Source organism: Capra hircus, chromosome 5 (genome assembly GCF_001704415.2).
Source record: "Capra hircus breed San Clemente chromosome 5, ASM170441v1, whole genome shotgun sequence".
Classification (NCBI taxonomy): domain Eukaryota; kingdom Metazoa; phylum Chordata; class Mammalia; order Artiodactyla; family Bovidae; genus Capra; species Capra hircus.
Window position 1 is genome coordinate 30,902,117 of NC_030812.1, and position 13,929 is coordinate 30,916,045.

At 40.6% G+C, this 13,929-nt stretch overlaps 1 protein-coding gene across 1 annotated transcript; it reads right to left on the reverse strand.

Annotated features, from left to right (window-relative positions):
* On the reverse strand, nt 10,764-13,443 carry LOC102170948 (olfactory receptor 8S1-like). The gene is made up of 2 exons (XM_005680124.1): nt 12,671-13,443; nt 10,764-10,926 (listed from the first exon to the last, which is right to left on the reverse strand). The coding sequence occupies exons 1-2, from the start codon at nt 13,441-13,443 to the stop codon at nt 10,764-10,766; spliced, it is 936 nt and encodes a 311-aa protein (XP_005680181.1).

Sequence of the window (13,929 nt, forward strand, 5' to 3'; positions counted from 1 at the left end):
GAGTTGAGACATTGTGGTTTTAATTTGTATCTCCATAAGGACTAATGATGTTTGACATGTTTTCATCTGCTTGGTGACCATTTGTATGTCTTGTGTGGAGAACAGTCTGTTGAAGTCATTTATCCATTTTTAAGGTTGGGTTGTTTGTCTTTATGTTGTTGGTCAAGTTCTTGGGATAAAAATTAATCAGATATATAATGTGCAGATGTTTTCTTACATTCTCTGGGCTATATTTTCACTTTCTGAATTGTAACTGTTGATGCACAAAGGTTTTTAACTTTGAGGAAATCCAATTTATTTCTTTTCTTTCATTGCTTGTGGTTTTCTTTCAGATCTAAGAAACCAGCACTAAACCCAGATTGCAAAGGTTTATCCCCATGTTTCACTGGAACATTTCTACATTCATTCCTCGGTATCTGTGGAGGGTTGGTTCAAGGACGCTGAGCATACCAAAATCCACATATGCTCAAGTCTCTTATAATACAAATGGTATAGTGTTTGCATGTAACTAAGTACATCTTCCTGTATGCTTTAAATCATCTCTAGGTTACTTATAATAATTAATAAGGTGTAAATGCTATATAAATGTTGTAATACAAAGTAAATGTTATGTATCAATAAAAATTTGCTGGCACATGGAAAATTCAACTTTTGCCTTTACAAACTTCTTGTAATTTCCTCTTTCTAATATTTTCAGTACAGAGTTGGTTGAATCCAATGATATGGAACCTGTGGATACAGGGTTTTGACTGTAATTTTACTTCTTACATTTAAGCCTTTTGTGTATTTTGAGTTATTTTTTGTATATGGAAGGAGGAAACAGTCCAATTTCATTCCTCTGCACGGGGTAGCCAATTGCCTAGCACTGTTGAAAACAGCATTTTCCCCCAATTTAATGTTGTTGATCATTGTCTAAAATCAGTTTACCATAGATGGGTGGGTTTATTTCTGAAAACTTCCTTCAATTTCATTTTCTATATGTATATCTGTATGCCAGTCTCTTAGGTGTTTTATTCACTGTTGGTTTGCACTAAGACGTGGAAGTGAAAAGTGTGAGCATCCAACTTTGATTTTCTTTTTTAAGATTGTCTACTTCTGGGATAATTTCTTTTTTCAGTGTCAAGCACACCTCTGGCTTCGTTGCCTAGGACCTGACATCAGCCGTGGGACTTGAACTGATTGTATTGAGTAAGAGGCTCTTAGAATTTGTCATTACCACCAAATCTACCAATAGTCCCATAAAGTTCACTGGTAGATGATCTGAGCTGTTTGGGGATCTTGAAATCTAATAGCCTATATTTCCAGAGTAATTCATTTGATTAAGTTGAGAATTCCTCTGGAGATGCCCCAGAGAAGTGAAGGGAGTCCTTACAAGGGGAAGATATTACTGTATTGGATTTCTCGCATAAAAGGCAATAGGCATAAACCTCTAGTTTAGAGCAGGACCAGAGAAGAGGGATGCTCATTACTTTTCTGGGTAACACTTAGGTCTCTCATTTCCCTTCCATAACTCCTGCCAGAGTTCCTGGGTGATGACCTTACTGATGACATTATGGATGTCAAGAAGGTTCTGGATAAAGTAGGAATTAACTTCTGGTGAGTCCCCGATCTGTTTCCTCCTTTACCCTCTGTCCTTTTTCTCAGAACTTTAATCCCAGCACCATATCCCTTTCTCTGTATTTCTTGGTCTTTTAAGATAGAATGGAGTCCTCAAAACAACTCAGGTTTCCAGTTTTCAAGTCTCATTTACTTCACTGCTGTTTAACAATTTTCCTAACAAGGTTTCCCTAACAGAGGGCTGAGTTCCAGGGTTTCCTTCAGCAAGTCTTGCACATTTACTTCGGCTTGTTTAGACCTAAACCCTAAGGCAAGTTCTTTGTACCACGGCCCTACAATTTTTTTGGAGTTAAAAAAAAGTGGCGGTGGCACAGTGTTCCTTACCACGTGGCCAGGAAAATCTTTTTGGTTTTAATTTTCACCTATACTCTTCCACCTCAGCCTTCTAGGAGACAAAGCTAGATGAAAGTTGAGCTGAGATCCTGTCAGTCAACTTGCCTTGTCCTCTTCTTGATCAGGTTGGCCTATGATGTACTCTGCTCTGAGAAGCTGGATCAGTGGCTCTGTGAGAAGTTGGAAATACTTGCTGCCTTTGCTGCTTCTGCCCTCTTTCTATTCCTGGAATTCCTCTTCCCTGTGGCTACCTTGTTTTGCTTCTTTGTACCCCCATGAAACTAACTTGTCTCTGAGCCCTGGGCCCCGTATTGACACCTTTGGACATTAGGACTGATCTCCAGAGATGCGTGACTGATGCTCTGAACTTTTGACCCTTTTTCAGTGACCCTGAAAATTATTTGGCATTGCCTTTCTTTGGTACTGGAATAAAAACTGACCTTTTCCAGTCCTGTGGCCACTGCTGAGTTTTCCAAATTTGCTGACATATCGAGTGCAACACTTTTAACACAATCATCTTTTAGGATTTGAAATAACTCAGCTGGAATTCCGTCACCTCCGCTAGCTTTGTTCGTAGTAATGTTTCCTAAGGCCCACTTGACTTCACACTCCAGGATGTCTGGCTGAAGGTGAGTGAACACACCATTGTGTTTATCCAGGTTTAAGACCTTTTTGGTGTAGTTCTGTGTATTCTTGCCGCCTCTTCTTAATCTCTTCTGCTTCTGTTAGGTTCTTGCAACTTCTGTCCTTTATTGTGCCCATCTTTGCATGAAATGTTCCCTTGGTGTCTCTAGTTTTCTTGAAGAGATCTGTAGTCTTTCCTATTCTATTTTTTTTTTTTTTTCTATTTCTTTGCATTGTGTTCTTAGGAAGGCTTTCTTATCTCTCCTCGCTATTTTCTGGCACTCTGCCTTCAGATGGGTATATCTTTCGCTTTCTCCTTTGCCTTCCACTTCTCTTCTCTTCTCAGCTATTTGTAAGGCCTTTTCAGACAACCATTTTACCGTCTTGCATTTCTTTTACTTGGGCATGATTTTGGTCACCACCTCCTGTATAGTGTTACAAACCTCCGTCCATAGTTCTTCGGGCACTCTATCTATTAGATCTAATCTGTTGAATCTATTTGTCACTTCCACTGTACAATCATAAGGGATTTGATTTAGGTCATACCTGAATGGCCTAGTGGTTTTCCCTACTTTCTTCAATTTAAGTCTGACTTTTTCATTAAGGAGCTCATGTTCTGAGCCACAGTCACCTCCAGGTCTTTTTTTTTTTTTTTTTTTTTTTGCTGACTGTTTAGAGTTTCTTCATGTTTAGCTGCAAAGAAGATAATCGCTCTGATTTCAGTATTGACCATCTGGTGATGTCATGTGTGGAGTTGTCTCTTGTGTTGTTGGAAGATGGTGTTTGCTATGACCAGTGCATTCTCTTCGCAAAGCTCTGTTAGCCTTTGCCTGCTTCTTTTGTACTCCAAGGTCAAACTTGACTGTTGCTTCAGGTATTTCTTGACTTCCCGCTTTTGCATTCCCGTCCCCTATGGACTGGAGAAAAAAAAAAGAAAGAAAAGAAAGTTTTCTTACTTTCTTTCTTTCCCCTATGGACAGCAAGTAGATCAAACCAGTCAATCCTAAAGAAATAAACTCTGAATATTCATTGGAAGGACTGATGCTGAAGCTCCAATACTTTGGCCACCTGATGCGAAGAGCTGACTCATTGGAAAAGACCCTGTTACTGGGAAAGATTGAGGGCAGGAGGAGAAGGGAATGATAGAGGATAAGATGGCTGGATGGTATCATCAACTCAATGGAGACGACTTTGAGCAAACTCTGGGAGGTAGTGAAGGACAAGGAAGCATGGCTTGCTGCAGTCCATGGCACTGAAAAAAGTTAGGTGTGACTGAGCAACTGAACAACAGTGATGAAAGGATATCTTTTCTTGGTTTTGAAAGAAAGTGAAAGTTGCTCAGTTGTGGCTGACTCATTGCGACCCCATGGACTGTAGCCCGCTAGGCTCCTCTGTGCTTGGGCTCCTCTGTCCTTGTCTACAGGCAAGACTACTGGAATGGTTTGCCATTTTCTTTTCCAGGGGATCTTCCCCACCCAGGGATCGAACCCAGGTCTCCTGCATCACATGCAAATTCAGAGCGCTGGTGATCACACAAATATTGCTAGTTAATACATATTATTGCTTTTAATAAAACTTAAGACTAGAAACTTTAAGTAAGGTATGAAGGGTCTCTTCAGGACTGTAACCTAAGCACTTCGTTGGTTTGGCTAGAAACCACAGAGAGTTAGAAATGATATAACTTGTGGCTTTAAGTTATTTGTAGAAAATCTTGGAAGTCTACTGAACAACAACAACAGTCCCCCTGAAGGCACTACAACAGTGTATTCCACCTGTATTCCACTCAAAACCAGGCCCTTTATTCACGACAGAGGATGAGATGGCTAGATGGTATCCTGAATAAAGGGCCTGATTTTGAGTGGCTGGGTATATTTTTTCCCCAGAGGACAAGGGAGGAAATAGAGTGGAGAGGTAGACATGGCCATGGCTCATAGCCACTTTCATCTCCACTGAAGAGGAAATGGACTCAACTTGTAACAACTCAAGGATGGAGATTCCTTCCTGTATCAGTTCAATTCAACAAAGTTTCATTGATCACCTAGATTATTCAAAGAACTATGGAGAGGATCTTATTGTTGTTATTGTTCAGTTGTTAAGTCTTGTCTGACTCTTTGTGACCCACTTGGACCCCATGAACTGCAGCACACCAGGCTCTTCTGTCTTCCACTGTCTCCTGGGGTTTGCTCAAATTCTCATCTGTTGAGTCGGTGATGGTATGTAACCATCTCACCCTCTGTCGCCCCCTTCTCCTTTTGCCTTAAATCTTGCCAGCATCAGGTTCTTTTCCAATGAGTTGGCTCTTCACATCAGATGGCCAAAGTAGTGCAGCTTTAGTTTCCACATCAGTCCTCCAAAAATATTTAGGGTAGATTTCCTTTAGGGTTGACTGGTTTGATCTTGCAGTTCAAAGAACTTTCAAGTGTCTTCTCCAGCAACACAATTCGAAAGCATCAAATTTTGTCGCTCAGCCTCCTTTATGGTCTAGCTCTCACATCCATACATGAGAAAATCCACAGCTTTGACTGTATAAGGCCTTTGCTGGTAAAGTGATGTGTTTGCTTTTTAGCATGCTATTTAGGTTTGTCATAGCTTTCCTTCCAATGAGCAAGCATCTTTTAATTTCATGGCTGAAGTCACTGTCTGCAGTGATTTTGGAGCCCAGGAAAATAAAATCTGTCACTCCTTCCACTTTTTCCCCTTTTATTTGTGATGAAGTGATGGGACTGATGCCATGGTCTTAATGTTTTTGAATGTTGAGTTTCAAGACAGCTTTTTCATTTTCCCTCTTTTTCTTTCATCAAGGGCTCTTCAGTTCCTCTTCACTTTTGGCCATTACTGTGGTATCATCTGCATATCTGAGGTTGTTGATATTTCTCCCAGTGATCTTGACTCCTGCTTGTGATTCATTCAGCCCAACATTTCACATGATGTACTATGCACATAAGTTAAATAAGCAAGGTGACAATATACAACCTTGTCATACTCCTTTCCCAATTTTGAACCAGTTCATTGTTCCATGTTCGGTTCTGATTGTTGCTTCTTGACCCACATACAGGTTTCTCAGGACACTGGTAAGGTGGTCTGGTATTCCTGTCTCTTTAAGAATTTTCCACAGTTTTTTTGTGAGCTACACAGTCAAAGGCTTTAGTGTAGACAATGAAGCAGAAGTAAATATTTTTCTGGAACTCCCTTGCTTTGTGTATGATCCAGTGGATGTTGGCAATTTGATCACTAATTCTTCTGCCTTTTCTAAACTCAACTTGTAAATCTAGAAGTGCTCAGTTCACATACTGCTGAAGCCTAGCTTGAAGTATTTTGAGCATTACCTTGCTAGCATGTGAAATGAGTGAAATTGTACAGTAGTTTGAACATTCTTTGGCATTGCCCTTCTTTGGGATTGGAATGAAAACTGACCTTTTACAGTCTTGTGGCCACTGCTGAGTTTTCCAAATATGCTGGCATATTGAGTGCAGCACTTTAACAACATCATTTTAGAACTTGAAATAGTTCAACTAGTATTCTGTCACCTCCACGTTTAGATGGAGGGGATCTAATGTTGGCTAAAAGCATCTCTTCCGTCAAGGAATAGTAGGGAAGATAAGATAAACATTAAGAAGTAATTAAAGTATAAGATATAGTATCATAAGTATCATTAGATTAGAAATGTGCCCTAAATGTTCATAAGAGGAAAGATAATTTATATTTGGGGGGGGCGGGTTGTGGGAAAAAGCACTCAAGGGAAGATTCATGAGAGGAGTGAGATTTAAGCTTGTTTTGAAGTATTGGTGGGATTCTGACAGGTAAAGTTGTGGGGTGGTAAAAGGACAGTAAGGGCAGGAGCTCAAAGAATCTGAAATGAATGACCTGAGGCAGCTTTGAGGTATTTCCTTACCTCTGAGATAAGAAAACACCCTTTACAAATTGCTGTGAGAGGAACTCTTAGAACCACTAGATGAGGAGAGCTGAGCAGTAGAAGAACCTGGACCCTTGGGGCCTTGTGGTTGGGACTCTATATTTCATTCCTCCTTCTTGTTAGTTGGTTAGTCATTAAGGACCGTGTTTGCAGAACTTTATTCTAATTTGATTATGAAAAATGTGAAGAAGGGTAATCAGGAGATTTGAGTCCTAAATCTATTTCTGCTTTTCACTGATGGTCCGAAGCTGGTTAAGTCATCTCTGTCTCTGTGGCTCAGTTTCCTCATTATTAAACGAAGATTTTGGTCTAGTGATTTTCCTGAGATCTTTTCCTGCTTTGACAATCCAGTATTCCAAAACTTTAAATTTTCCATTTCTGTATTAGCCAAGTTTTATTTTTCTAATTCCCTCATTCTCCCCTATATACCTGGTCTTCCCAGGTGGCTCTAGTGCTAAAGAACCCACCTGCCAATGCAGGAGAATTAACAGGCATGGGTTTGATCCCTGGGTTGAGAAGATTCCCTGGAGGAGAGCATGGTAAACCCCTCCAGTATTCTTGCCTGGAGAATCCCATGGACAGAGGAGCCTGGCAGGCTACAGTCCGTAGGGTCGTACAGACCTAGACATGGCTGAAGCGACTTAGCACCCACAAAGCACCTACACCCTATATACCCACTGGGCATTTTGGCATTTAGGCCATGTTTCACTTGTCTCAGAGACCAGCAGCTCCTTAATGGAGGCTCAGCCTGTTTATGGACATATAGGGCCAGGCAAGTGGTGGACAGGGCATCCCTTTCCTATACTTAATGAAAAATAAGTCACAGGAAATAACTTGACATTCATCCTATGATTTTGGTCTGAATTTGAACACAGTGTGACACATCCCTCAGAGGTGTGCATTCCCTCCTTAATCATGGGGTGAAAGGCTTTCCTCCAAGTCTACAGGGTTGTAGGAATAATCCCTGTGTGTGGTTGTGTGGGAGGGAAGGATTGAATGGCCATTCCTCCACTGATCTCACAATCTGCTTATTATTTTGCCTCAGTTACACCCTCATGCCCTTTGTTTGTCTAGTCAAAGCTACGGTTTTTCCAGTAGTCATGTATGCATGTGAGAGTTGGACTATAAAGAGAGCTTACCACTGAAGAATTGATGCTTTTGAACTGTGGTGCTGGAGAAGACTCTTTAGAGTCCCTTGGACTGCAAGGAGATCCAACCAGTCATTCCTAAAGGAAATCAGTCCTGAAAATTCGTTGGAAGGACTGATGCTGAAGCTGAAACTCCAATACTTTGGCCACCTGATGCGAATAACTGACTTATTGGAAAGACCCTAATGCTGGGCACGATTGAAGGTGGGAGGAGAAAGGGATGACAGAGGATGAGATGGTAGGATGGCATCACCAACGTGATGGACAAGAGTTTGAGTAGCCTCCGGGAGTTGGTGATGGAGGGAATCCTGGTGCAGTTCATGGGGTCCCAAAGAGTTGGACACGACTGAGTGACTGAACTGACACCCTCAGGAAGGCATATGCTCTGGAAAATGTAGGACCAACAGGTCAGAACAGAAATGCTACTGAAGCTGGGACTGTTTTGCTCAGCTCCTAGCCCTGGCCTCATTCTATAGAGAAATATCTTCATCTTGGAAATTTCCCGTTAGTGTGCCACATATGAGGCCATGATTTTCAGAGGGCTTTGCTGAAGAAAACTGGCAGTTGCAGAGAAGATCGTAGTCTAAGGGTCAAAGGATCGAGAACAGATAGAAATCAGGGAGCTGGCATAGAAGTGGTCTCAGCTGTTGTAGACCTGTCTGTTTTTGGATGGAACAACTGCTATTGTCTTTCAAGGAGCTCTCTTTGGAGCTGAATGGGAGATGGGCTGGTAGCTGAGCTTTTGTTTTACTCTCTCCAACTGCTTCTCCTTCCTCTAGGCTTGGAACAAGTCTTGAGCTAAGTCAGGGATCTCAAATGGTCTGGGCTCAGGTGGGTGGTGGAGAGACTCCGGCTGGGGTGACGAAATGCACATGTTTCAGCAAGCTCTTATGAGTATGACCCTCAGTGGTGTCGCAAAATATGGGCTCTTTTTCTCTCTTTCTATCCTGATCTCTCTTTCATGCTACTTTCTGCTGACATGTATATTGTTGTGAAGGCAGGAATTTTATTGGACAAAATTAAATGTTTCTTTTCATATGTTTCTTCTCTCCCTTCTCTCTCATTCATTCATTCATTCATTTTTTTTTTTACACACTAATTGAGAGACAATTAAGTGATGGGACTACGTACAGAATCATTAGACAGGATTTTGCTCTCAGGGCTTATGCTTTAGAGGAAAATATGCCCTCCTATTTCCTAGGATCATGCAAGAGAATGGACTCCTGAGACAGACTGATCATTCATTCCTTCATGCTTTCCTTAATCAACAAATAGTTATTCAGGATTTATTATTTGTTATGTTCTGATTTAGGTATTTCTAGTTAAGAAAAATACAGATGGCACGCTTATTTTATTTCACTTTTTTCCAGGTTACTCTGGAGCTTTAGATTCTGCCAGGTAGTTTTCATTGTGGGAACCAAGTAGGAGTTGGGTCTCAGTATTAAGACGGGACCCTCACAGTATGAAGTGGGAAATTTGCTAGTGGTCAGATTTCCACTTTGTGCATAGACAAAAGTAAAAGAATGAGAGAAGAACAAAAGAGGAGGGGTGGAACAGGCACGAAACGAGAGAGAGAAGCAGTGGCTGTGGAAATGGCTGGTGGAGCTGTGAAGATAGTCTTTACTTTCTCCCCCTAGTTTTATGGAGAGATAACTGACATACATTAATGTATAAGTTCAAGGCATACAGCAGAGTGGCTTGATATACATATATAAATGAGTATTGCAATATGTTCAGTTAATATCCATCATCTTGAAACTTCTAACTGGGAAAATCTTGAAAGTTCCCTCTGATGGAGAAAATTTTCATATGTTGAGTTTTGAGGGAGTTATTTTGCCTTATACATGGTTCAGCCTGAAGTTTTTGTGAACTTGAAGAGCCTGTCAAAAACCTGCCACATCATGGCATGTCTGATTTTTAACCTTAAGGTAAAGAATGTCTGTTTTGAAGATAAGGATAAAGAACTCCCTTGTTATGACATCCATATTTAATCTCTTGAAGATAAGGTTCTCTTCCTAGACACCAGGGTCCTGCTATCTCGCTCGATATTTACTAAACCTATCTCTTTTGGAACCTTGAAAGAATATTCCCAGGTCATCTTTGATGGGTATTCTGTGTTCTGGTAAGGTATATGTCTACGCTAAAAAAAATGGTTAAACAGAGCACTTTCTCAGAGTTATCTGAAAGGCTGTCTTTTGGGTGATTGTCCTGAGTTTGACTGAAATAAACCTCTTTTCTAGTCCTCAAAAAAATTCCGTCATCTCATAAAGATACAATATAAAGAAAAGCAAGAGGAAAAAGAAAGTAAAAACTTTTCTCGTTGTGATGAGAATTCTTAGGATTTACTCACTTACCAGATTTCCTACACATCATACAGTGGTATTAACTACAATCTTCATATTGTACATTATACCTAGGACTTATCTTACCCTGAAAATTTGTACCTTTTAATTACTTTACTTTCCTCCCACCATCCACTCCTGGTAACTACATGTCTCATCTCTTTTTGAGATGAGTTCAGCTTTTCCCTAGGTTCTGCATGTAAGTGAGATCATATTGTATTTGTCTGTCTTTGTCTGATTTATCTCACTGAGCATAATAATGCCTTCACAGTCCACCCATGTTGTCACAAATGATAGAGTTTCTTCTTTTTTTTTTTAATGAATGAGTGATGTTCCATTACTTTATCCATGCCTCTTTATCTATTCATCCATTAAGGAAACCTAGTTTCTTCCTATGTGTTGGGTATTGCAAATAATGCTGCCATGAACATGGGGGTGCAGATAACTTTTTGAGTTAGTATTTTCATTTCCTTTGGATATATTCCCAAAAGTGGAATTGCTGGATAGATAGTGGTTCTGTTTTTGTTTTTTGATGATCTTCCAGATGTTTATTGAGAAGATTTTCTTGTGTGGTGATTGGGTCCTCTATGGATGGCTGCCATTAGTTCTGTGGAGGTTTTCCCATCTTGCTTGACTGTGGGAAGGCACTGGGGTCAGAGGAACTAAGGCTTGTTTTTCTTGCTGAAAAACATCTCTAAATAAGTAAGCTTAGAGATGAAGCTCTCTCCATCTCCTCTTCTTTCCCATGACTTTTCCTCTTATTATGAAGAAGCAGTAGAGCCTTGCTTAGAAGGTAAGCCTGGGTTTCCTGGTCAGCATCCTCCTCAGTGCTGCCTTCACCTCCTGGTTCTTCAAACTGTAGATAAGGGGGTTCAGTAGTGGGGTCACCACACTGTACTGCAAGGATAGCACTTGCTCCAGGGCTGAGCCAGAAGGTGGAGTCATGTACCTTGAAGAGAATTGCACAAAGGAATAAAATGAGCTCAGGACAGTGGCCACAATGATGTTGGCAGCCATGGTTCATTCCACCCCAGACTCTGCAAAGAGGGTGCTCAGGGCTGAGTCAGCTATCACTGGTAGAAGCATCTAGAGATGACTATTATCTGTGAGAAGTCGGTCATTTCTGCCTTTAAACACCTCCATAGATGAATTATACAAAACATTATAGGAGCTGCCCCAAGGAAAAAGGAAGTTCTGTAACATATCAAGTGCTACAGATTAGAACAAAAAATAATTTCATGCATTTCTGTAACACTTCACTTTTCAAAGTACTTTTCCTTAATAATTATGATGACAATATGAGGATTTTTTCCTTTTCTTTTTTTTATATATACAGCTGTTTATTCCCATTATATGATGATTATTCCTTATAAAACTATATCCTAGTCCAAATAATGTTGTCATTTTCCCCAAACATTTACGGGGAGTTACCTCAGAATCATAGCACATTATTTTTATAATGTGTAGTGGAATAAAATTTTGTCCTTTTTCGTATGTTTGTCTTTGGTTTAGAAAACAAGCTAAGCTTTGTAAATAAAGTGAAATATAAAAATTTTGTGTTTAGCTTGAGATATGAATCCAAAAGAGTAAGATTAAAATTTTGAATGTATCTTGTTAAGTGTTACTGAGAGTATTTTCCAAAGAAGCATTAATTTTTTTTTTTTTTTGCAATTGTGCCATTATCATTGAAATGTTCTTTTTGGGTTTGCTGTGCTTGATTAAAAAAGGTATTCATTTTACTGTCATTTTTAAATTTTTAAATTATCCCTCCTAACATATCTGTGAAGTAGGTAGGAGAAATCTTGTACCCCCTTGTGGCAAATGAGGAAACAGACAAAGAGAGCTGCAGAGATTTGTCCTCAGGCTCAGATAAGCTCTCCTAGAGCTTTCTTTATTTTTTCCTATGCCACACCTCTTACCAAGTAACAAACAAGTGAGAAAAGTATAGAGCAATTTGTGTAAATCCATCTCCATTTCACTAGTAGAGAGCACAGACCATTAGTTACTGTTTCCTAGGAAGCAAGGACACATCAGCTAGAGCTGTTTATGTTTAAGAGAAACATGGTAGAAAAGAACTTGCAGTTTTGAGTCAGGGAGACTTGGTTTATATTTAGGTTCCATTCCTAGCTGGTTCTGGCAACTTTTGTAAGGTACTTGGTTACTCCTGAAACTCAGGTTTCTTATCAAAAGTTGACATTAATAATATTTCTCCTGTGTTGTGATACATATTAAAGTTGAGCTTGATTATGTAAAGCAGCTGTTGTATAGTAGATGCCTAATAAATAAACCAGAAATAATCTGTGGAGACATGAACTTCCAGAAAGAAGGAGAAATGGCACCTGTTTCAAGATGATGTATTTTATTTTATTTTCTTGTCTAGCACTGAATAAATGTCTACCAGAGGCCCTGTGATTTTCTTCTGATGACTCTGAAAATCATAGGTTAATGAAAGTAAGAAAGTCTTGACTCCTTGTATTAACTTATTTTTCAGAGTAGACAATTGAGGCCTCAGAAAGAAAATGGATTTTTAAAAATAATTCACACATCAGGAACAGAGCCAGAACTAGAATCTAGGCCTACTGATTCTAGTACAATTGTTTTCCTGCTACTCTGCAATGCTCTGTCTACAGAGAAAGTTTACTTAGTGTGAAAAATATCCCACATTTACATTCAAAGGTATAGCAATGACATACCTGAAAATTCCTGAACCATAAAAAGTGGTGACCACAAGAAAATGAGATGAACAGGTAGAGAAGATCTTGTTCCAACCTGTGGCAGAGTTGATCCTCAGAGCGGTCAGGATAATACAGGTGTAAGATCCCACCAATAGGACAAGAGAACCAAGGCCCAGGACCACCATGGTGGTCAGGATGGAGGCAACACTCATGGAGGGGTCAGAACAGGCCAACAGGAGCACTGGAGGAAGCTCACAGGCAAAACTGCGGATGAGGTTGGGGCCACAGAAATCCTGCTGAGCCAGGAGGATGGTGTTAAGCAGACCAGTCCCCATTCCTATGGCCCAGGAGGCTCCCGCCAGGCCAGCACACACCTTCTTGTTCATAGTCACCACATACAGGAGCGGGTGGCACACAGCCTGGAACCGGTCATAGGCCATGACCGAAAGGAGGCAAGCTTCAGTGGCCCCAGAAAATATGACCAAAGAGATCTGGGTGAAACATTCAAAGAAGGATATAGTCTTCCAGTTGGAAAGAAGGTTCTTTAGCAGCTTTGGCACCATGATTGAGGCATAGAAAGCATCCAGGAAGGAGAGGTGACTGAGGAAGAAGTACATGGGGGTGTGGAGGTGGGAATCAGTCCTGATCACCAGCAGCATCAGCAGGTTCCCTGTGAGGGTCAGGAGGTAAATCACCAGGAATGTTACAAAGAGTACTACCTGGATCTGAGGGTTGTTGGATAGTCCTTGGAGAACAAACACAGTGACTCTGGTTGTGTTGCCAGCTTCCATGGAGCATTAGAGATTCCCTTCAGAGGCACAAGAACAGAAAATAATGCTCCAGTGTGCTATGAGTCTCAGAGCATTACTGAGGATGAAGTGTCATGAATAAGTTTCAGGGCTGACCCAGGACAGATTGTATAGCAGAGGCAACCTTGCCATGTCAGACCTCATCAACCCTTTCCAGCTCAGGGAAATAATCTATTGGCTAAGGTGGAGACAGTGGGAAGGAAGAGTATAGGGAATCAAACTTAGAGAGGAAAGAGAGAAAAAAGAGATTATTGAGATTGGAGAAGGAAACAAAGGGAGTTGGAAATAGCCACCAGTGCACTGAGAAGTACGGTTTCCAGTTCCAAAAAGAATGGAGTTCAAAGCACAGGAAGGCTCACTGGCATAGTGAGCAAGCTATAAACACGTTGGCTGGCCATCTGGCTGGTAGTCCATGATGCATGTTTGCATGATTGGCAGAGGTATTGTGACAGCTGATGATGGCACAAG